Source organism: Monomorium pharaonis, chromosome 10 (genome assembly GCF_013373865.1).
Source record: "Monomorium pharaonis isolate MP-MQ-018 chromosome 10, ASM1337386v2, whole genome shotgun sequence".
In the NCBI taxonomy this organism is placed as follows: Eukaryota; Metazoa; Arthropoda; class Insecta; order Hymenoptera; family Formicidae; genus Monomorium; species Monomorium pharaonis.
The window spans coordinates 17,016,640-17,040,974 of NC_050476.1; the positions used below are offsets into that span (position 1 = coordinate 17,016,640).

The 24,335-nt window shown below is 31.1% G+C and overlaps 2 protein-coding genes across 4 annotated transcripts in view; one reads left to right on the forward strand and one right to left on the reverse strand.

Annotated features, from left to right (window-relative positions):
• Positions 1-1,192: 1,192 nt before the first annotated feature.
• LOC105833921 (facilitated trehalose transporter Tret1) lies at positions 1,193-16,887 on the reverse strand. Of its 2 annotated transcripts, none has more exons than XM_012676032.2 (3): positions 16,812-16,887; positions 2,386-3,265; positions 1,193-2,051 (listed from the first exon to the last, which is right to left on the reverse strand). In XM_012676032.2, the coding sequence occupies exons 2-3, from the start codon at positions 3,249-3,251 to the stop codon at positions 1,580-1,582; spliced, it is 1,338 nt and encodes a 445-aa protein (XP_012531486.1). In that variant the 5' UTR covers positions 3,252-3,265; positions 16,812-16,887; the 3' UTR covers positions 1,193-1,579. The 2 variants fall into 2 exon arrangements, with proteins under 2 accessions (XP_012531486.1, XP_012531485.1); XM_012676031.3 differs by lacking the exon at positions 16,812-16,887 and adding an exon at positions 7,472-8,436.
• Positions 16,888-17,067: 180 nt separating this feature from the next.
• The window catches only part of LOC105832524 (tight junction protein ZO-2), a 38,337-nt gene continuing 31,069 nt past the window's right edge, over positions 17,068-24,335 (forward strand). The window contains exons 1-2 of one of the 2 annotated variants that reach the window (XM_036292986.1): positions 17,068-17,210; positions 17,698-18,067. In XM_036292986.1, the coding sequence (XP_036148879.1) occupies positions 17,891-18,067 (177 nt within the window). In that variant the 5' untranslated portion in view covers positions 17,068-17,210; positions 17,698-17,890. Of the gene's footprint in view, positions 17,211-17,260; positions 18,068-24,335 lie in introns of those variants that run through there. The other variant, XM_036292987.1, reaches the window with a different exon arrangement.

Below are 24,335 nucleotides of genomic sequence, written 5' to 3' on the forward strand. Positions count from 1 at the left end.
GATATAATATATTCTCTTATAATGATATTCATAATGAATTTTCTTACTTTTGGTGAAAGAAATATTCAATATTGTTGCAAATATTGTCAAAAAATAATTATAAATTGAAATTATAAATAAAGTTTTCTAATGAATAATTATTATGCTCACACAGTAAAATATATCACAAAAATATTTTGAAAATATCTAAATATCAGAATATTTGTTGCTTAACAGTATCAAGATATCTTAAGAACATTTCTGAGATATCTCTAAGATACTAAAAAGTTATGTTAATTTTATCTCAAATGTGATATCTGATTCTTATACTTAATCTTATCTTTAATTCTAATATTTAAAATAGTCTAAAGTTTATCTCAAGATATATTGTATAATTTATCTTATTCATTACGAAATATATCAAGATAAATATGAAATTTAAATATAATAAAAAGGTTGACTGTATCAGTATCGATTATGTCATACACAAATGTTGCGAAGATATATCCTTTTACAGACAAAACATATCAAGTAATGATATCCTGCAGATATTCTATGAATATCTGACAATAAGATATCTTTGATAAATTAATTCTAAAATTGACTTAAAATTGTAGGCACAGAAATATCTTATTATATCTCAGATATATTTTATTTTGTGAATGTATGTTGAATGGAAAAAAACAATTTTAAATTTTGCTCTATACATCAATACATATTTTTGTAATATATTCTTGTATCGCTGATATTTTGTAAATAATAGAATCAGTAATATTTTTATAATATAATTAAGTGCCGAATTAAATCTAAGTCTTTTATTAAGACCTTTCATAAGTGTGGCGTGTGCATACTGTAGCTAGAACTTAATGAAAAGAAGTATCAATCTGTTTTAATTGATATGTGTGAGAAATTTTACTTATAATTTTTATTTAGAATTTTTTGGCATAATTTGCGATTTTATTAAATAATTTCGTAGCCATGAAAATAAGAACCTATACATTAAGAAGAAAAATTATTTGACTAAACCTTTTAATTCGATTAAATTTTTTTAAATTGAAGTATTCATGTATTTTAATTAGATATGTTAACTACTTAAATTAAAATTCAAGTTTTTGTATATTTAAGTTAAATGCATAAATACTTACATTACAGATATTTAATCAAGTTAAATTTAATCATAATTAAAATAATTTCTTTCTAAATGTATCATAATCACATATTTTTGTATATAAAAAATGAGATATTAATAAAAACATAAAGTATGTTAAAACATTTGAAATATAGCGCATGTGAAATTATTGCGCAGATATTACACACATCAATAATAGTATTTACACGTTTAAAAATCGCGTTCAATACAATTGTCCTGTGATCACGTGTAGAAAAGATAAGAAACTATGTAAACTGGGTCAACGTTTGATAAATTCTGAGTCAACGTTCTTGTAAAAAAAATAAAATTTAAGACACGTATCTATCTTTTCTCTCTCTCTTTCTCTCCCTCATCTGCCTCATCAAGACTTTAGCGTTTCGACCTCCATCGACCATTCCTTGATCTCGGCGCTGCAAAAATGCGATAAGGTGAACGCAGGATGCACCGTTTTCAAATCGGTTCGACCTGATATTCCGTTTTCGATTTTTGCCTTCGTTTGAGCTTGTTCTGTATCTCTTGCAATGTCTTGCCCTTCGTTTCCGGTACTATGAAGTACGCGAAGACCGCGGACGCGGCGGTAAAGCACGAGAACGTCCAGAAGGTCGCGGCCTGACCCATCTTATCCTCCATGGTCGGGAATAGTTTGGTTACGGCGAATACCAGGCTCCAGTGCACCACGATGGACATGCTGCTGGCAACACCCTTGGTTTCCGGCGGAAATATCTCGCTTATTACAGTGAACGGCACGGACCCGTAACCAATCGAGAAGACAATGTTGAAGAGCGCGAGGCTGGTCAGTGGTAGCCAGCCGAAGGTGCTCACGTCACTTCCTTCATCCTTGAGCTTGAAATAGTAACCCAGGACGCTCAGACAAATGGTCATCATCGCGCCGGATATTACCAAGAGAGGCTTTCGGCCGAACCTAAAGGGAGGAGATAGGAGATTGATTTTACAACCGTCACAAATGGCTGACACATTAATTTCAAAATATTTAATTAAATTTATGAGAATTAATTGTTTTTATTCTTTAAAAATCAAAATTTATGATAAAATACTAAATTAACTTGGGAGAGATACATTTTATACCTTTATAAAAATATAAGGAGTACTAGACCGTATTAAATTGGCCAGTAATTAACTTATAACTATTTAAAACACTGCTGTTAGTACTTTTAATACTCAAAATGAGTAATAATTACTGGCCAATTTAACACTGCCGCGTACATTTTTATAAGGGTATGGAGATGCATACTAACCTGTCAATTACGGTAGCTACAAATATCGTCATTACTACTTCTGTGAGTCCGATAACAATGGTCGCCAAGAAGGGATCAATCGTGCTGTTCGCCGCTTGAAAGATGTTGACGGTGTAGAATAAAACCGCATCTACGCCGCACAGTTGCTGGAAGAACATGAGTCCCACGCAGGTAATGGCGGCCTTGCGCCCGGCCTTGGTCCCAATGAGATCCCTTATCCCACCTGACGCGTTCGTCATCCTGTCAACGTCATCCTGGAGAACAGTTATCTCCCCCGCAATGTCGTAATGCGATCCCCTTAAGACCGTCAGCACCTCGGCGGCTTGGGCCTTACGTTCTTTCTGAATCAGCCACATCGGCGACTCCGGCATAAAGATTACGCCCAGGACAAAGGGCACTAAAATAGCACAGCAAGCGATGTTGAAGACCACATAGGAGCAGTATGCGCCCGCCACGTACGAGAACATGATTCCCGAGGAGAAGAGCAGGGGAAAAAAGGCACCCAAAGCGCCGCGGATCGACACCTGGGCGATCTCGCCAGCGTAGACCGGTACGAGGACGCAAGCCGCCCCGGCACCAATGCCGCCGATGAACCGGGCGACGTATATGCTGACAACGTTCCCGGTCGTGAGCAGGGTGAGCCAGCACGTAGCGAACGGGATAGCTATTAGGAAAATGGCCCATTTCCGACCGATTCGATCGGCAATCTTACCGGCCGGCACGGCACCCACAATGGCGCCCAACGCCAACAGAGATGTTACCCAAGAGATCTGACTCTCGGATAGATCCTCCGTGAGAAAGGATTCTGCTGATGTAAGGTACGGCAGGATCGGCGACGTCCAACCGAGCGTTATACCGGCCTGCATGCCGCCCAGCGCAGCTGTAAACGTATAACAGATTTTTTTAATTCAAAAAGATTGTTGTTCGGAGCACAAGCGAAATTTTGTCGCATTGAAAGGATGCTTTTGAGTGCCTGTCAAGGTTGATCGGGGTCGATAATGTAGAGTCACCAAAATTTTTTATTAGAAAATATTTTTGAATTGACTCTACAGAATTTTAAATCCTTTTACATAGTCAAAGTACGCACAAAAATGAAGAGATCGCAGGGCAGTTTTATCTCAATAACAAATTTTAAAAAATTTTTATGCATCAAAATTTTTTTTGTTATTAAAATCTCCCTTTGCTTTTTTTATTTTTGTGCAAACTTTGATTGTATAAAAGAATTTTTAATTCTGTAAAATTATTTCAAAGTTATTTTATAATAAAAAATTTGTTTTAAAAAAATCTTTTTTTCTAGACTTTTAATTTTAGTTTCAATGGCATAATTTTCATGTTGTCGCTGGAGAACAATTATCTTATTTTATACATATAAACTATAAAATTTTAGTTTAAAGCAAATATTAAGTTTAAAGCTGTCAACTGACAGCTTGCTGTACCAAAAGCAAGTCTTTTTTATAAGTTAAAAAACTTTTTCTTTGTTATTGAAATGAAATCAATTGTTATCCTTTTCACTTTTGTGCATATTTTAAGTATATAAAATATTTTGAAATTTTGTAAAGCCAATTCAAAAATATTTTCTAATAAAAAAATGTCGGTAATTTATTTTGCTTTAGAATTTCCATAAAAGAGAAATGATGTCAAAGTAAGGTTTAAAAATTATTCAAGATTAAAGAAATGCTAATTGCTTTAAAAAATTATTTTGTTTACTTATCTTATGACAAATTTGCCTTATTTATCAAAACTAAACTTGTTGAAAACATGCTGAATAATCTTATTAATGGAAAAATATATATACATTATAATACAATATATTACTAGACTGTTATATAAATACTTTAAGTTGAGAAGGTGCCAAATGATCAGTAACGAACTTCAGCCAGAGTGCTTAATATTCCTTGTGAATTTATGCATTTTCTTCATATACAATTTCTCTCTCTCTCTCTCTCTCTCTCTCTCTCTCTCTCTCTCTCTCTCTCTCTCTCTCTCTTTCTCTCTCTAAACGTCGAAATATTTTGAAATTTAATTCTTACACTAAAAAAGGATAGTAATATGATAATATTAAGTTGATTGAGACAATTTAATAATACTAATGCTAATAATCTATAATGACAATAATACTAAAAAGTTTCTCTTCCCTAAATACTGTCACAAATTTATTACAAAAATAATATATTTTATGCATTACATTATAATAGTATGTCTATGTATAAGAAAAAGAATTAAGAATATATGTGTCACAGCTCAAAGTATTATAAAAAAATTTGTAATTTTATAGATTATTCTATTATTATATTTATCTGCATATAATTTAAACATAATCTTTTTTATATTTGCTTAAAAATTATTTAATTTTTTGTTTGCTTTCGATTTTTATGTAAAATCAAATTTTATATAATACTTGTTTGCAAATTTAATAAAAAAAAGATTACAAATTAAATCAATTTTTTTATTTGTATTAATAAAACCGTAATAAATATTTATGTAAGTATAATTGAATAAAGTTTATTTGGATCTCCTTATTTGTTTAAAAGTAATTTATCTAAAGCTTACAGCAAAAGTAATTTTCTTACTACATAAGTCATCATTTTCAGTTAAATTTTTCATTATTTTCTTCTTTCTCTTGTAACCAACCTTAGGGCCAACATTCGACTATTTACGACCAAAATTTTTTTGTCTTTGAATAAAAAAAGAATAAAGCTATAAAAGCAGTTTTTTTAATTTCAACTTTAAACTAGTGTTGAAGGTTCTCTCCTCCCCCCCCCTCCCACACATATACTCACAAACACAAATCCTTAAGTTTGTTGCAATAAATCTTTCGTTTTCATTCATTTATCTACATTAACGAGATTCCCATAAAAGTAAAATAACCACTTCAAAAGCACACACAAGCCTCTTACTATAAATGCTCTAGACCCAGATAAGTCTGATTCGTAGACGGGTCTGAAGAAGTCGATCACTTTAGATTAGATAATATCGATAGCACCACAAGACAACCTGTCGACTACGTTACGCACATTACACAACGTAAGAAAAGTAGTACATTGGTCCTGGTCAACATTCTTTGTAAATATTTGTATTTATATATAACATACATAATATGTATATAATACATATAATATAAGATACATATAATATATTATATAAGAAGTTGGAATTATTTAAATATTCTCCGCGTAATTTTTAATAACAATTTCTTTTACGACATACACAAAAACGTAACAATAAAATTCTGTTACATATATTATAATTTGATTAATAATTAAAATTATTCAAGTTTAATTAATTAAGTTCAATTTAATTTAATTTGATTGAATTTTTATTGCGTTTTTTTCGCCTTATTGAATACAGTTATATTTATGATTTAGTTTAAAAAAATGTAAAAGACGCGAAGTTTATATTTAGGCACATATATTTCAAAAATTATACAAATTTAAAGATTATATAAAATTATAATTAAAAATTATTTTTTAATTTTCTTCTAGCATTAGCATTAAATGTTTTAATAATTCCGCAGGGTAAAGATGAATTATTAATTAGAATCATGCAATATTAGAGACCTTTATAAATGTTTATGACAATACAATTATTTATGAGAATGTTATATCTATACACAATTTTTCATTAACACAAAAGTGTAACGCATAAAAATAGTCTTGCCACATTTAGCTTAATGCCACTTAAAACTGTTGTTCAGGTTTTCTGATAAGAAAACATTATCTTGTGCGCAATACACACACTGACTCTTTAATCACAATATAATACCTAATTATTAATCGAATATAATAAAATAAATACTTCATATAGTAAGAAATAATACAAAGAAAGTTTCATTCAGTTGGAAATTAAAGAGCTGGACGAGAGTTGAACAGAATTACAGTACTTAATTGAAGGTTATATCGTGAATCTCTGATCATAAATTAACGTTATCTCCAATTAAATTGAATTCCGCATATATTTCGCGATAAAAATTTAATGAAAATTTATATACTATTAACAAGATAAAGCACCAATAATTCTCTTCCTCTTAGGTTAATTTTTATTTTAAGAAGGACATCGAGTTTCAGAGTAATTGATTTCGCGTACCGCGACATGATTAATCTCTTTTAATAAAGCCCTAATTTGACGGTTAGAAATGACTTTTATCGTGAGTATAATGGAGTGTAATCCATATTACTTATAAAAAGACAGTTATCTTTTTATTCTTTAGTACAGTTTTATCATCATTATATTTACAATAGAGTTTATGTCCATAATTCAAGCTATTCAACTTGAGTTTCTACTTGTCGCATTAATTTATTTTTTTGAATTTTAAGAAATAAGTACACATAGAAAAGTATTTATTCTACTGCCAAAAAAAAGCAATTATTAAAAAGAAATTTATTTTCTCCTTCTAATAAGTAGTGTTTATTTTTGAAAAAGAATATTTTGTTGATAACAGTCTTAAAATATATTTATCACAAATTGAAAAAAAAATTATTATCGTATATTTGAAAAAAGATTTTATGCTTTTTTTCGAGGAATATTATAAAACTACATTGAAGAAAAGTCAAAGAAATAAGTAAATCAATTATTTATTTTAACTCAATATCCTTATTTAAAGTATTAAATTACTAGAATATATTTTGAATACATTTGTTATTTATGACAATAATAGACTGACGATAGAGTTGCGAATATATATAAATTTATAAATGATTAAAATAAATGATACTCATTTAATTCAAGTACATATTTTTCTGTGTGTATACAGAAGTTTAAAACTATTTATTAGACAGATATTCTTTGCAGAGATAACCATCACTTGAAAGAAAAAAAAACTAAAAAAAAAAAAAGAAACTGCTTTTCTCAGCATAAGAATAAATTTTTCTGTGTGCAGGGACAGTCAGCTATTCTAGAATATTTTGTCGACATGATCTTGAGTATAAGTGCCAAGAACTGAAGTATAATTGCCAAGAATTTTGAAATTTGCCAAGAATACGTCGCATTAGCGAAATTTTACGTCGAAAGTATCGTTGCGCCGATAGCGAGAAATTATTGACGCTTGTAGATTTCGTGCAAAAAACAATATCCGCTTTCTCTCACTCACCGCACAAAATGACTAGAAACTGAAAGCGCTTCCTCCCCTTGCCGAAGGAGCCGGGGCTATTCGGCACTTGCAGCACGTGATGTTGCTTTTCCTTATCCGGCAGGATAACCAGAAAGGGCTTTGACGCCGCGTCGTTGACACGCGCCGTCGCGGTGGTGCCCATCGTCATCGGGTAGAACGGAATCGACCTCTCGGAAGAGGCAAAGAGAAAGGAGAGGATATCCCCCTTCGCGAGGAAATCACTGGCTCGTGTTTATCGCGGATTCACTGGTAAACTGTCGCGAGGTAAACTGTGTGACGGCAAAAAGTTCGCGCTCCGCTCCGTACCGCGCCGCGCCGCGCCGCGTCGCAGCGTTCCTTGGCCCGCCGGTTTATATACCAATGTGCGTTTTATATATCGCGTCGATTTATATCACGAACGCGGCGAACGCTTATCGGCCGCATCATCCCCGGCAAGACCGCGCGGTACCATCCGTGGTACCTTTTTATACGTTAGGAAAAGGTATTACAAATGGTACCGCGCGCAGGCTTTATCTGCCGCGGCCCCTGCTCTACGTTTAGTATTGTGGCTTAAAATCGTGAGGGAGATTAGGGACGAGAAGCTGTCAAATAAACCGCAGGGGGACTCGTTGCTAATTGAGTCTGTAACGTTAAACTCTGTTTCTCTCCGCGGTCTCTGTGTATACGGCACTTAGACGTATTTGCCCTAGCAAACATATTTATCTTAAGCAACAGTTATCTTCTGCGTGTATTTTTATGGCTTCGTTTTGTTCAGCTTGAATCGAAATCATAATATAAAAAAAAATTACTTTACAGTTTAGAATTATATATGTATATTTTTAGGTTTATTGCTATCATCTTTACATATGTTTATTCTCGTCGAGAAGATGTTTACTTTTTATATATACAGCTTGTTAAGTTCAAGTTAGTGATATATCGGATAAAGGAAGTAACTCCCAATAAAAAAAATAATTGGAAATAAATGAAATTTTTAGTAACTTTTATATACGAAATTTTGTTTTTGATAAAATAGTAAAACAATAAAATGTAAATATATAAGTAGATAATTTTTTAACGTTTTATTATATTTTTAAGCTTGAATAATTTTTTATATGCTACTGTCAATATGACAGCATCGTTTGCATTTTCATTGAAGCAAGTTATTTACAAAATAGTGTTTGTTGGATTTGGTTTTATACGTTGGCAGATTTATCTCGGCAATAGTTATCAAAAAACTTATCAAAATACAATGTTTTATTGAAAAAAAAGAAATAATTTTAATACATATGTACACGTATATTATAATATATACGTGTATAATTTATTCAGTAAATTATTTTAAATTGTATTATTTAAAATGTTTATATAGAATGTTAAGATATATTATATAGAATGTTAATAGAATGTTATGCTTTGTAATGATAACTGCTATCAATGAAACGAGTTTATTGACATTATGATACACGCGTAAGATCATTGCAATAATTTCAGTACAAGAAACGTAAACATAAGTTTTTATTTAAATCCTTAAAGTTATTTTTCTCGGAAGTAGAATCTTGTGTAAGATTTATTTTGTAAAACTTATTTTTATCACTTTTTATTTATTCTTTTATAAAAAAACATTTTTTTTCGGTTATGTACAATTTTTGAAGGCCTCTGTTTTGTAGTGAAAAATTTTATGTTAATATTTAAAGTTAAAAATATATTCTGTTCAACTTGTTTTGAGTCTTGAGAAAATATTTGCGAATAGAAGTGAAATTAGTAACATTCCTTACCCGCGAGAGGTCAAAAGAGAAACATGTGAGTGAAGAACAAATCTCACTTGCGTCTAGAAAGTCACCGTTTAAGAGTTTAAAGAACTCCTTTATTTGTTTCGTACTATTCGGTTATCTATAGCTTAAAGTTTACGAAAGGAAATATTTTATGCTTCTCAAAATGTAACAAATTTTTGTCTGCTGCTATATTTGCTATAGCTTAATATATTTGAATAATATTTTTTAATAAACATGCAGAGTGAGGTAAAATAATTATTATGTCCCGAATATTTTCGAGTATTTTTAAAATTATGATTATAATATTCTACTAATTTATTCTATTCTAATATTTATTTCTAATATAGATTAACTTTAATCTCGATTTTATCTTTCCTTTTTTTTAATTCATAAATTCTAGATCTAAGCGAATTAAACTAAGACTAAAATTAATTTCCATTAGTAGATGGACATAGGAGAAAATTTAAAATTTCAAAAAGTACATGGCACACAAGCAATTGTAATTATATTATCAATATAGTAATTATCTCATAGTGGTAACATTCTTTTTCTAACAGCTTTGAAAATCTACTTTATTTTTTTATGGAATTACGATTTTTTTCATAATAATTCTTCTAACACAAGTATTCTATGTACTTTATTTTTTTATGGAATTAAGATTTTTTTTCATTGTGATTGTACAGTCTGATTCGTACAGAATTATTGTTTTTATATTCGGAGTATATGCGCGAAAAGTGTTTGGTATTTTTCACGTTTAGCGATAGACGGATATATATTACTCGTGCGGAGGAATAAGCCGAAAGCTATAAATATGAAGTTAAGACGTAGACATTAGGAATCGTGATAATCTCCGCTTTCGCAAAAGCTCTGTTAAAGATAACAAAGATGTACATTAGCTTGCAAGTATTGATCATGTTTCTGAAATACATATTTATCCTTAACTTAACTCAAAGTAGCAATATTTATGTATTAATAATATTTAAAAAAAGTTAACATTTATATCTCAATAAATACACTATGCAAATATTGTACAATAATGGTTTCATAAATTAATGAAATTTACAATAATTACATTACGATGATTCGCTAGAATACAGCAGTTTTAATAATATGTCTAAATAATATTCGTCGAAAATTAAATCTTAATTTAATGTATAAAGATTAATTTTATAAACATTACACAATATTATTTGCAAAAATATTTAATTTTATATTTAAAATATTGTGATAAATATTTAATTTTAGGTTACACTATTTCTACATTATAATTTAAAATAATTATGCATTTTTAAAAATATGAATGAATTATATTTTTGAATGTGTGTTTTATACATAATACATATTAAATATTTTTTTAAATCATTCAACAATTTCTTTTCAAATTTAATTTTGTACATATTTACACACACACACACACACACACACACACACACACACACACACACACACACACACATTAGATATTGCATCGTATGAATACCGATGAGAACAAGGTCTACGTAGATAATTAAAAAAAAAAAACTCATAGTTTATACATTAATGCCTATTTGCTATATAAAATCTGCTAAAAACGAATTTCTCGAAAGTGAAAATTATATTTACCCGATTTTCTCTTGCATATTGCATAGATTTAATAATAAATTTATTTATTGTTAATAATATAGTATTATCATCATTTTACACATTTATTGCTTTCTAAAATTATTTTGTTTATATTTTTTTCTTTCCTGACAAAAATTTTTATTGTGAAATTGTGTTTCTTTCTGTTTATAAAAAGTTTTATTAACGGCTACATTGTTTATGAAAAGTTTTATTAATGTTTACGCTGTTTCAAAGCACATTGCAAACACTTAGTTAACCTTCTGCTGACAATAACTTTTAACAAACATTTAAAAAACTTTCAAATATAACTATAAACATTTGATAAATAATTCCATTTTTTAATTTCTATCTTATAAACACATGATTCTTATGAACGCATTATTTTTGTGAAGGAATTTATATTTATCTCGTAGTGCAGTTTTAAACGTACTATGTGTGCATTAATATTGGAACATTTCTGTGAGATCAGAAAAACAATGCACTGTACAAATAACGATAAAAACATGATTTACTTAAATAATTATATAAAAACTCATAGTTTATATATTTATGATTTTTTTCTGTAAGCAAATTTACTAAAACGAACTTAACTTAATCTAACCTTTATACATAGTTGCGTTATATGGTGTGTCTTGCGAAAAACATAAGATATTGGATTTGAATTGATAAAAAATTGTTTTACATGTTTTACAGGTGAATAGCTTCTAGGAATCCTGCTATATATTAACATGTAAATACTTTGTATAAATGACTTGTATGAATGATTGCATAAATGTCAATTTTTCGACCATATACGAGTTCCAAATTTAGCGCACATTTTATCAGATGCCCTTTTTGACATGTGTCGCGGAAACATTCTGGAAGAATTTTTTTACATATAAGAAGAAATATAAATATACATACAAATATAACAAATATTATATACGAAACATGTCCATACATATTTATACTAGTTTCTTTCTTTTATAAAATTTGGTTTGGTATAAAAAAAATAGTAATTATACTAAAAAAACAAAAATTAATTAAAAGAAAATTTTTCGGATTGTTTTTCTTTTACAAAAAGTATTTAAAAAATGAAAAAAAGTTATCTGTGTGGAGTCATATATATCTATGATTCAAGGATTATATACATATATCATTATATATGAACATTTTTTCGCATTTCTTCACACTTAATTTTTTATAAGAGGAACAATGCAAAAATTATCTGTTTAATTAATTTGTCTTTTTAGTATGACTATTATTTTTTAACAAATAGAAGTTTATAAAAGAAATAAACTAGTATAAATATACCTATATTGACATATTTTGTATAATTATACATATTTATATATGTTCTAATATAAAAAAACTTTTTTACCGGAATTAATTACTAAAAAATTATAAAATAATATTACAAAAACTATCATATTATTATTTAATATTATTTAATATTATTTAATAGAAGGCACTTATTAGATTATATTCATGTTTTTATACTTGTTTTTTAGTGTTGTTTAAGAAGTATAGTCTACAAACAAAGTGGTGTTCCGAATTCGGTACTCTATATATGTATGTTTGATCCTCTATATATATTTCTAAGATTATTCGCCATATCATTAATTTTGCCGAAATACTGTTTCAAAATTAACATGGCGTAAACATTCAATTTTTATCAATACTTGCACATTTTTCTTATATAAATACATCTACGTAATTATTATACAAATTATAAATTATATAAATTTTATGCAAGATTTTGTCATTTATGTAATAAATATTTTTTTATAGGAATAATATTACATCATTCGTATTCATTATATCATTCCTATACATTACTCATACTCATACTTAAAAATATCTTTTTTTACGTTTTATAAAATTAGTAGCGTTATTTATAAAAAAAACCACAATTTACGGATGTAATGAAGGTTTCGTTTATTTTTGCAGTAATATCGTTTCTCCTACAAAATCCGTTCATTAATTTTTATCTCACTTATTAGCTTTATAATTAATTTTTATTGTACACATTCTTGTAATTCTTTTTTATCACATTACCATCTCGCAAGAATGAAAGTGCTAATGCGAATTATATGTAAGAGAAAAGCTACAAAGTAAGCGTAAATGTGTACGCAACAAAAATAAATCTCTATTTATGACTATATAATCCATGTAATAACAAATGTGTCAATATATATTTCTGATGGGCGTTGTCGGTGATGAGATATCACATCATTATCTCATTACATTATAGACGGTCCATATTTGTCGTCATTGACGCACAGACTGGCATATACAAATGATGCAATACCTTACTTACATCTTTTACGCGTTAAAAATAGAAATCATTATTCAATTATCCTTTGTTGTTTATTCCGTCTTTATATGCCGTGTCTCGGTATTTTTAAGAAACGTATAATAAGCTTAAAATCGGTTATTTAAACAAATAGTACTATAACAATACACGTGGTTTTCGAATTGTGGTAGATTAAAAAGGAAAGAATTTTTCAATTTACGCTCTAAAGTCAAAAGCAGGTAATAGAAATGTAATTGCCATTTAATTCGAAGTAGATCTGTGATACTTTGATAGCGTATCACTTGGAATCTTGCAGTTAATATTTTTAGCGGGAATAATTAATGAAATTTCACGCGATTGAATACTTATTGCTTGACAAAATCTGTGTACTCACTTATACTTATCTCTCGTGAATTTTCTTATACTTTGCATTAAATGCCTTGTATTCTGTGAAGTGGTAACGCATGATAAAAAAAGAACAATAAAAGTAAAACCGTGCATTTACCTGTAAAATCTAATTATGGCATATACTAACATTTTTCACGTAAATTCTGAGATACGTCATAAAAATGCAAAAATGCGTGCTTTCTTTCGCATACATTAGATGTATATCGAGAGTTAAGGTGAGGTCTATACAAACACATCTCGTCTTATCTATCTTCGAGTTAATATACTCCGTTACTTGCACTCATATCCAGTTGTAACTGTCTAAAACCACCGAAACTACAGAATTTATTGATCTTATCATTAACGTCAAAGAGCAAAGGTTGAATGATGTAGAAAGAAAGATTGCATAATGCGTTTTTACTGCAATATATAACATCGTAACATTTATTACAAAGTTCATGATCATACATTGAGATAAGTGCAGCTATTAAACGATCGTATGTTAATTGATTATTGTCGATAACATCTTTAACAAAAAAATCTACTTATTATTTATCTTTTTGTCTTGAAACTTAAATTTAACTTTTTTGTAATAAAAATAAATGAAACATAAATCTTGTAACATACATGATGCAGATCATATAGTATATATATGTAAATTATAGAGATTTAAACAAATAGAAATAATGTAAACAGTTATGGAATTAAATCTATTTACTGAAGGAAAGAAATATTAAATGTTTCTACTCAAATGGCGCTTGAATTAAAAAATTAGAAAAGAGGAATTATGATAAATCTCCATTCAAATTCTTAAAAAAAATATGTATGCCATAAAGTAAGGGGCAAGGGCGTATCGTATGGAATTCTACAAATATTAATCGTGCGATTAGTAGATCTTAATCAACAAATGTTATCAATAAATGTAGAGTAGGCTACGTGCAGAATGATTAAAATGATAGTCGCCATTCGTGTTCTCGTTAGATTGCAATGTTGAAGTATCAAGAAAGATGATGAATATCGATTCTAATCTGCGAGGTTTTTACATTTCCTTCAATGATATCATTTGATTAATTATATAGCGTTGCCAAAAAATTGTTCGATATCAATATGTAATTTAGCTGAATTATTTGACTTTTTACCGCTAATCGAATACCTTCTGTTTAAAAAATTATTACAATGCCACGAATAAATTAGAGAACCTGCGCTTATTAAAAAAAAAAGTGAGTCATATCTTTTGAAGTTGAAAAAACAGAGAGCAAAGCTAAAATCGAATCAAATGTGAAGATGACATTTTCGGTAGTTCCGGAGGAAGTACTTTGTCGTCATTCCTCACGCATGCAAAGTTTAATACTCGCGTCCTTTAACAGTGCATCCGGTGTAACCGCTATCAATACAGTGGGAAGTGTGATGACCTCATTAATCAAGAATCAAGGTAAACACGATCTTTTGTCTTACATAAAAGGCCTTCGAACATTGCTGTGAAGAAGAGAAGGGCAGAAGAAAATAATTATTTCTAGTAAAAAAATTTTTTTCGCGAATAAATTAAGATACATAGTTAAAATATAAAAAAGGAAAGGTTCCTAATTGGAATATTACTTCGCTTTCGAATAGTATTTCTTAAAATAAAATTATGAAAACATAAACTAAAAAGTGTCTTCTATAAATAGCATTTTTTATAACACTGTTTTCCAGTAATTACTGTTTTTTCAAATAAACGTTTGAAAACTTGGAATCCAAAACTGGCACAGTAGATCTCATTCTCTTTTCCTTTTTCTTTAACATGAATTGTTTGCATAAAATATTTAATATAATATATAATAAGTTAATATATGTGAAAATTCCTAGAAGCCTTTCACTTCGATGTAAAATATTTTTTATCGTTTATATAGATGCATCATGTTCCGCAAGATGCAACATGTAGAGCGATTATATGTATAAAAATTAATTGGATTTGTTTTTAGTAGATTTTATATAGAAGAAAAGTTACGACTGTACGAACAATTGATTTTTATTTCTTTAATTATTTAAGTATTATACTTTTATTACTATCATATACTTCAACGTTTATAGTTTCCGAGAAATAAGGGAATGCCTATTTAAAAAGCCTATGTCAGTATTGGCAATCTTCCTCTGTAGAATATGCGAAATAATGATTTTTATGCGGTACTCCATTATGTAGGATAATGATTGAAGAACGCAAGTCCGATTTTTAAAGGCATGTTTTTTTCAGCTGAACTTTTTGCATGATATATTTTTCTTTTTTTTCTTTTCTCGTTAGAAAGAAGAAAAAAAGAAAACTGTGCAAAAGATGAAAAGAAAAGACTTTAAAAATTAATGCAATATTTTAGATGCTTTAAGAATAAAAATGTGCGCATATAAGAGACTTGCTGTTTATTCTGTCTCTTCAGAAGAAAATAACATTTTTGCTGGTGTAAGTAGCTAGAAATTTAATTATAAATACAGATGTGAAAATAATTTGTTGGACTAGCTATATAATTATATAAAGCATGCACAAGCGTAATGTTCCTAAAAGTTTTAACATTCTAGTAATAAGTTTCAGCGTCCGAAATAATTGTTTATGTGATTCTACGGCACATATTTTTAGATTAATTTCCATACACACACACGCGCGCATGCACCCACGCACGCGCACGCACACACACATACACATTAAAAAACAGTATTTGCATTAAGACCGGTTTTTATGACCGGTTCAAATTTTTGTGTAAAAGTTTTAAAAATTCTTGAATATTAATTAATACATAATATAATGTGCTATTTTTGGATATATTGTGATATTCAACATTTCTTAGTGTAAAAGCAAAGTAAAAATAATGTAATTTGAAAATGTAATAAATAAATAAAATGTACATACATGTTAATTTAACATATAACAAATGTTAATTACTAATTAACATTATAAATATATTATAATTATATTTTAACATGTTATGTTAAAAATATTAATTTTTTACTAATACGTGTGTGTATGTAACATATTTCTACACTTTGTTTTAAAATATAAACGTTAATTTTTTTATAACATTATATTCCTTTTATCATATTTATTTCGTATTAAATTAAACAAAAATTTGAGTGAATTATTCGAGATACACGTTATATGTCAAACTCAACATAAAATTTCCAATTTTGTAGCTCAAGTTTCAAGAAATTGTGTTAATAACAAGAAATTACTGAAATAACGTCTACTATATACGGAATGTCGCGTGGAAATTGAGAAACAATATTATACATCAAAACAAACGAAGAGATAGAGATTATCCGGATGCGAAACTCAACTTACCAGCTGGCGCGGGTTAACGTCGAGGTTGTGTTCACACTCAACGTTTTCCGTGTCACGGTAAGCGCGGCGGAACGTGCGGGGCTTCGCGGGATCGATTGATCGATCGTACGTCTTCTGCGATCGGGTTGCGATGGAAATCACGGGGGGATTCCGTACGCTCGTAGGTTGGATCTGGTGCCGGAATGCTGCGTGTCGACGATAAGCCATGAGCCGCCCCCGTCGCACATGGCGCACTGCGATGAGTAACGCCATGGACTTTTGCGTAAACGCGGCGGCGGTAACGGTTTAGTGATTTGTCGTGCATCGTTCGAGTGCATCAAGCTCTAACACGCAGTTACCGGGCGTAGTCTTCACGTGAATTCTCATTAATCCATCTTCGATTTCGAAGTGAATCCGCAGGTGGGACATAAAATCAGAATAAAATCAAAATGACGTCAAGAAGTCGTTTTAAGAAAAATTACTGCGATTTATACATTTTTCACGATGATTTTGTGATAAATACTTGATACGACAAGGATTTTTTCGTTGAACAGTTATTTTCAAATCATTACCGTGTCAAGACTTTATCACAAAATTATCGTTAGAAATGTAATATCATTATTTTTTAAATGACTTCTGTTTAACGTCAAAAGTTCTTCATCATTTTGGGAAAAATTATAAATGATTTTACTTGATACAATTTCAATGGTTCTGTAAAATAAATTCATGATATTACAATGATTATTTCAAGTTAAAAAATAATTTTTAAACCATTGCTGCACGAGGATTCATCACAAAATCATTGTTAAAAGTGTCGTCTCAAATGGGATCAAAATAATTTTTCCTAAAATGACTTCTACTTGATGTCAATTATTATAATTATGATTTTGTGTTCCGTCTGCGATAGTTCTTATGCGAACTATCATCAATCATCCTCGATTGCGAGACGAATCCGCGTAGAATCCACCGAAGCACTGCGAATCGAGCCTTATGCAATTGGTCACGTGCGTCGTTATTTCTATAACGTGAATAATTGTCATCGAAGGTGATTACATCGTCGGCGTTCGAGTAAGGTGCGCCTACGCGATCGAGTCTTCAGAATGAAGATCTTCCGCAAGATCTTTCGGGCTAAAAAAAAGAAGCACATTGTGAACAAGAGAACGCGACGCACCACGTCGAGAAACACGAGCAGGACGCGCGACGCGTATTTGCTGAAAGACGATTTCCTTTTCGGCGCCGGTACGCGCCGCTCGAAACCGCATCGGCGTAAACACAAGGTATGTGCGAAAAAACGAGAACCGAGTCTCTCCATATATCAATGCTAAATCAGCGAATACACTAAAGAGCAAGATTGTTGACTCAAGTTTTCAACTTGATTGAAATTCAGTGTATTCCAGTTTTAAGTTAGAAATGTATTTCAAAACAAATAATCGACGCGCAGTTTGCATGAATTGCATGGGAGGAGGGGGGGGGGGAAGACTTTTCTTGTAAAATTTTCTCTGAAAACCATGATATGGTTTATAAGACAACTTTTAATGCAATTTTCTCTTATTTATTAACATCTATTACACATTTTACATTTTAATAATTTATATAAAAGATGTTTTGTTCCGTTTGTACAAATTTTGTCTTAAAATAATTTACAGCACAACAGTAATTTTTACTAAACGATTTATAAAACGTCTTTTGTGCATATTTCAATAATTCTTATTCATAATATTTGATAAGTTGTATCAAAAGAGTTGTTCCCAGTTCATTATTGTACTTAGTCGGCATAAAATTATCTAGATAAAGATAAAATTAATTACATGTAAACGTATCTTGAATAAGGTAGAGATGATTTAATTAAGATAGAAATAATTAAATTTATCTAAATTAAGTATAAAATTATACATTGTTTCGTGTGTGAGATAATACGTTTGTTGAGCGTTTGTGATATGTGGAAATCTTTTTTCCCAATTTGAAAATCTGTCTCTGGAAAGAAATTCCATTTTTCTAGCAATTGCTAAACCGCTTGCTTCAAATGATTACCGAACGTAAACAATGCGTTACTTTTGATTGAAATTTGGTCTGAAAGAATTTGAAGAGTGAAACTTTCCAGCTATCACATCAACAAATGAATTATGGCCCCATTTACAATTTTATTAAACTTATCAAGCGACCTACGTTATATTAAAAAATGCATTATCATACAATGTGAATGTTGCCAACAAATATAAAAGGATCATTTGATGCTATAAAAATTGCGACAATGTTATCAGAACGTAATTAATCCGTTATTATTAAAGCAATAATCTAGATAAACATTGTAATTTTATGTCGTTATAATGGCATCACAAATTATGAATAAATGATTGGATGTTATGTTTAACATAATGTTTACACACACATACACACGCGCGCGCGCGTGTGTGTGTGTGTTTATACGGTATTTTATGAATTATACTTAAACAGTTTTTTGCAACATGTACTTCTCAAATTCTCAAATTTTTTCCTCTCTTTAAAAACCTAAACAATTGATATTTTTAATTTGGAAATACTTTACATCACTAAATAATGTTTCACTAATTCCTAATTTTTTATAATCTCAATATAAATGTATCTCTATATTATCAGATAACTCTGCCAATCTGTCAGTTAAGAATCTGTCTGTTAGGTCTCAGTATTGCGACTACATCGTCACCTCCAAATAAAGTCATTTGTACTGAAAAGTTATATATTTACTACTCATTAACGCGTTACTACGTGTTATACGTACAGCCCGTTTGTAACACCACTCGTTATCGATTAACATTTATCTGGGTTTCGAGACACCGCGAACTTCCACAACGACGAAAGAGGGAAAGAGCCGAGACACGTTTTCTCGATGACGAGAGAAACGTATTTTTTCATACTGGATTTGCAGTCACACACGCCTTTTCTCAAAACATGGGGCGTCTCACCCGAGAACAGGTGTTGAAACCGCGCGCGCGGTGGTAAAAAATTCCTCCATATAAATCTATTACGTCTCTGCGGTGAACCGAAGAGCGCCCGAGAAACGGTGTGGTTTGCGCGACAGTGTTCCACGCATCTACATGTCGCAATGTAGGTAACGTGCGTGCGTAACGTAACCGGGGGACTGTCCAGCTACTTTCCGGTGTGTTCCTATTCTTTTCCGTTATTTCCGTTGTTGTTGATTTGCTGTATTTGTGTGCCGCCGCTATATCGAGGGTAACATGCCTTCTCCATTAATCCGCGTCCACTTACTAAACACGTTTATTAATCGCATTCTTAATGCGGCACAACGTTCAACCTTTTCGCCAAGTCCACGCTCTATTTAGCGGCGCGTTTGCAGCTAAACACGCCAGTTTCTTAACACGAACGCGGCATTCATCATGGAAACGAGGTGAGGTGAGAATCCGGACAGCCGCGTTTAGTGTTAAATGCGCGGCGAAAATGCGAGTCGCGCTTTTTCCGTGCTGCACGTTTGCGCGTGTCGGAGCGTAGTAATTTCACGGGAAGTGACCGCATAATCTGACACAGGCACACAAATACGGACGCGCGAGTATTAGACGCGTACTCGCATGTTGAATTGCACGGCAATTATCGTCCGCCGGTTTTATCCGCCCTTCCTTTTTACAAAGCGGTCCACAAAACACGTTGTATAAGATATATCTTTGCGTAGGGAAGGCAGGAGATCCCAAAAAGAACACATATATTTAATTACGATGATCTCTTATTTTCCGGTATGAAATTCATTACATAAGTCCGAGTTTAAATTGACGTTTTTCTTTAAATGTTTCCTCTGTAATCAAATACATTCGTCTTTATATCGCATTAATGTCCTTCTATACATAGAAATAGTATCAATTTTACTGCTAAGAAAAACGATTGTTTAATTTAATTTTCTTCTTTTAAACAAGGATCTTTAACTTAGAATATTTTCTGGATAATGATTTTAAAATATACTCCATACAAATTTCAGAAAAAAATTATTATGTACGCAAGAAAAGAGAATTTAATACTTTTTCAAAGAATAATATAAAATTTTATCGAAGAAAAAGTCAGAATAATAAGCAAATTGAATGATCATGTTTATCATAATATTCTTGATCGATGTATTAAATTATTAGAATTCCAGGAATACAAAGAATGTATTTAGAATAAAGTTAATGTTTATGGAGAATTTATAATTTGCGGATATATGAACTTATAAAACACTTGAACAAGAATTATATATTTACTTATTCAAGTAATTCACATTATGTACCTTTCTATGTAAAGATATGAAAAATTGAAATAGGAAGAGTCAAACAGCAGCCTGAGCTTTAGATTAATTATATATAGAATCACTGTACTAGTCAATAAACAAATAAAAATATAATTATGTTTTCAAGTAAAAAATGTTTTTTTTTTAATTATATCTGTACGATAATTAGATGTAAGAAATATTAATTAATTTGTAGTTTATTATTTTAAAGTTTTATTGCATATTTACATGCATTTGCATGCATTTTACATGTATTTTATCTCTCGCGATACTTTAATATTTTTCTGAAACAATTGTTTATTTGTGATTATTCAGCGAATAATGCAGTGACCTTAATCTTGTAAAAAAGAAAAATGTTAAGAACAATAGAGTTACTGCGTTTTAATAAACGTGTGACAGGTAGATCTGAATAGAACACACCTCATGTTAGGATTTAAGTCATTTATGTATAATCCTATAAAAATGTTCGAAAAGAAATATTAAAGATGAAAGTGTGATATCGGCGTCGTAAACAGAATATTTCTAACCTAATGTCGATACGTATGGAATATGCATTTTACGCAACTTTCCAAAGATGACGCCGTACTAATTAATGCACTTTTACCTTGTTAACACTTTCAACACCGCTTAATTCTTTTCACTATCGAAAACTTATGCAAGCTAAAAATAAATTAGCGATATTCATTGAATTAAAAATAATTGAAAATCGAAGATTGTAAAATTTATCTCGAATTTTGCACGGAAAAAATAGTTTTGCTGAAGTATTTAAAAGTTCAACTATATAAATACAAATTTGAAATTAATTTTATTGGAATCAAAATAATTCTGTATCCAAAATAATTCTGCACGACGTTCAAACATGATAATAATATTGCAAAAAATTTTAACATTCTAGCAACCAATGTTTGAGTGTCCTACACAGGGACCGATTGAAACCGGTACCAATCGTTTCTCGTTTCATTTTTTTTTCTTTTTTGTAGTGCAATGACTTTATGGGGACAATTCAACCCAGCCTTTATTTCCTCTATACACTCAATTATTTAAATTATTATTAAATATTATTAAATATCATTAATTAATATTATTATTATTTAAGAACCGGAGAATTAAGAGTCGAAACCGGAATCGAAAAAAATTCCTAATTTAAACAATATTCGGTTTTCTTTATTTGTCAAGAAATTGGAGTGTTATACTGAAATTAAACCGTGCAGTTTTCAAAATATTTTATTACACCGTAACTAAAACCGAACCATCATTTTATTTCAGTCCGGGTCCCCGTCCTACTGTATAATTCTTTTTGACAGGTATATAACAGATATATAACATTTGACAGGTTTATAACTGTCCTGTGTAATTATTTTTGACAGGATCTAATAAGATTTCTTTTCAATCTACTTAAAGTTTTAGATTATTTCAACAAAACCGTTTTTCCATACGTGTAATACAGCAAAAGATGTGTAATACAGCAAAACTACTTGTTTTATATATAAACAAACAAAAGTATTGTTTGTAATTATAGACAGTTATTATATACAAGACTGTTATGCCTACGAGATCCTCGTAGTAATCTTGCTTCTACTCTTACGCACGCTCACGGAAGCTCTAAAAGAAATCGAAATAATGTAAGAAATATTGGGAATAGGGTGTGGAGGAGAAGGGGAACTATTGACGTGTCATCCCTACTTATCTGCACAATGACCGGATCGTGTTGGCCAGCGTATGCGCTACCAATCGCATTAAATGCGTAGGTAAACGAACGGACAAGTGAAAATGCGGAGAGGTCAGGTATACAACGTGTCCCAGAATCTCCGAACTCCGAGGAAAATCCCCATCAGAAGAGAAAGACTCATCTCTCAGGAAAGAAGCAAGATAATAATGCAGATTTAAATGCCATTCCACGGTATTCATAGTCAGATTTTAAGATCATGCTAAGTACGTTCTCGAGATATCTCATAAAAGTTGAATAAAATCGTGAGATTGCCTAAGATCAGATCTACAACGATTTTTAATATAAAATTGAACTGTGAATACTATTCTAGGCATTTTATTACTTATTTTAGAAAATAAAAGATAATGAACGTACAACACTAACGCATATGAAATAAACTTTTACAATATTTTTATTTAAAAAAATGTATAAATTTGTTTATTTTAAAAACTTATTTACATATAAATAAATTATATATAAAATACTTTATAAATTTTATAACTCTATCGTTACACAATCTGGCCATTATAGTACGGTTCTTTCAGTCGAAAGTGGCAGTTGGATTGATTTAATTTCAAAATTTATTAAAACTTTCCCACAATAATTGTGAGAATATTTAATAAGTTTGAATATCTTTTCAAATTGTATTTATTTCTATAGAGAGGATTAACAACCTAACCTAACCTAACATAAATTGTACTTAAATTACTCGAAAAGTAAAATTCGCGTGACGTACGCGAGCGTGGTGCGGACGTAAGGTGCGAAATTGCGCGTCCAATTTACGAGCCGGCTCATTATTCCCTCGCGTTCCTACGTCCAGCACGTTGGAGTACGATAATCCAACAGGCGCGGGGCACCCGGTATATGACGGAGAGATGTTCAAATACGCACCACGCCCTCGTGTCGCCTTATCTTTCGTCCGACCGAGGAAGGTTGAGGCAGCTACCTGCCCGCCTGCGGCAGGTACCTAGATCTCTACCTGAGTGGTGCGCATTCCACAGGAAGGAAATGTCCTCAGGATTGGTCCAAGTTGGCAATAGGTTTTTTGCCCGCGGGAGTTGACGAAAGAGATTTTCTTTCTTGCTCCCCGCGAATGACGTTGCACACCTCCGGCAAATCGAGCGTGCCCGGTCGGCGGCGTCGCCGTCGTCGCCGTCTGCGGACTTTCATCGCTCCTTGCATCTCGTTCGCTCGCTCGCCCGCTCGCGCGCGCGCGCGCGCGCGGAATGCCGCGACGGATTAAACGCCGCCGCTGTTCGATCGTCGTCGCCATGATTTTCGAATTACATCGCGCGAGTTACGTTGCGTCGCGTTGGTTTTTTTTTTATTTCGACGGAAATTGGGCGGAACGGGGTCGCCGTGATTTTTACATTTTATTAACGTTAATCGCGCGTATTACCCGCGCGACGTATCCGATCGTGACGCCGACATCGGTTGACGCAACCGATTATTCCAATTCGATCGGTAACGATTCCTGGGATCCGGTTCTCCTTCTGCGGCGCAGAATTTTTCTGGATGCTTGAATCATGCGCCGATCGTGTACGTATCCAGGAACGTTTTACATTCCTAAACATTTGCTCGCTGCGAC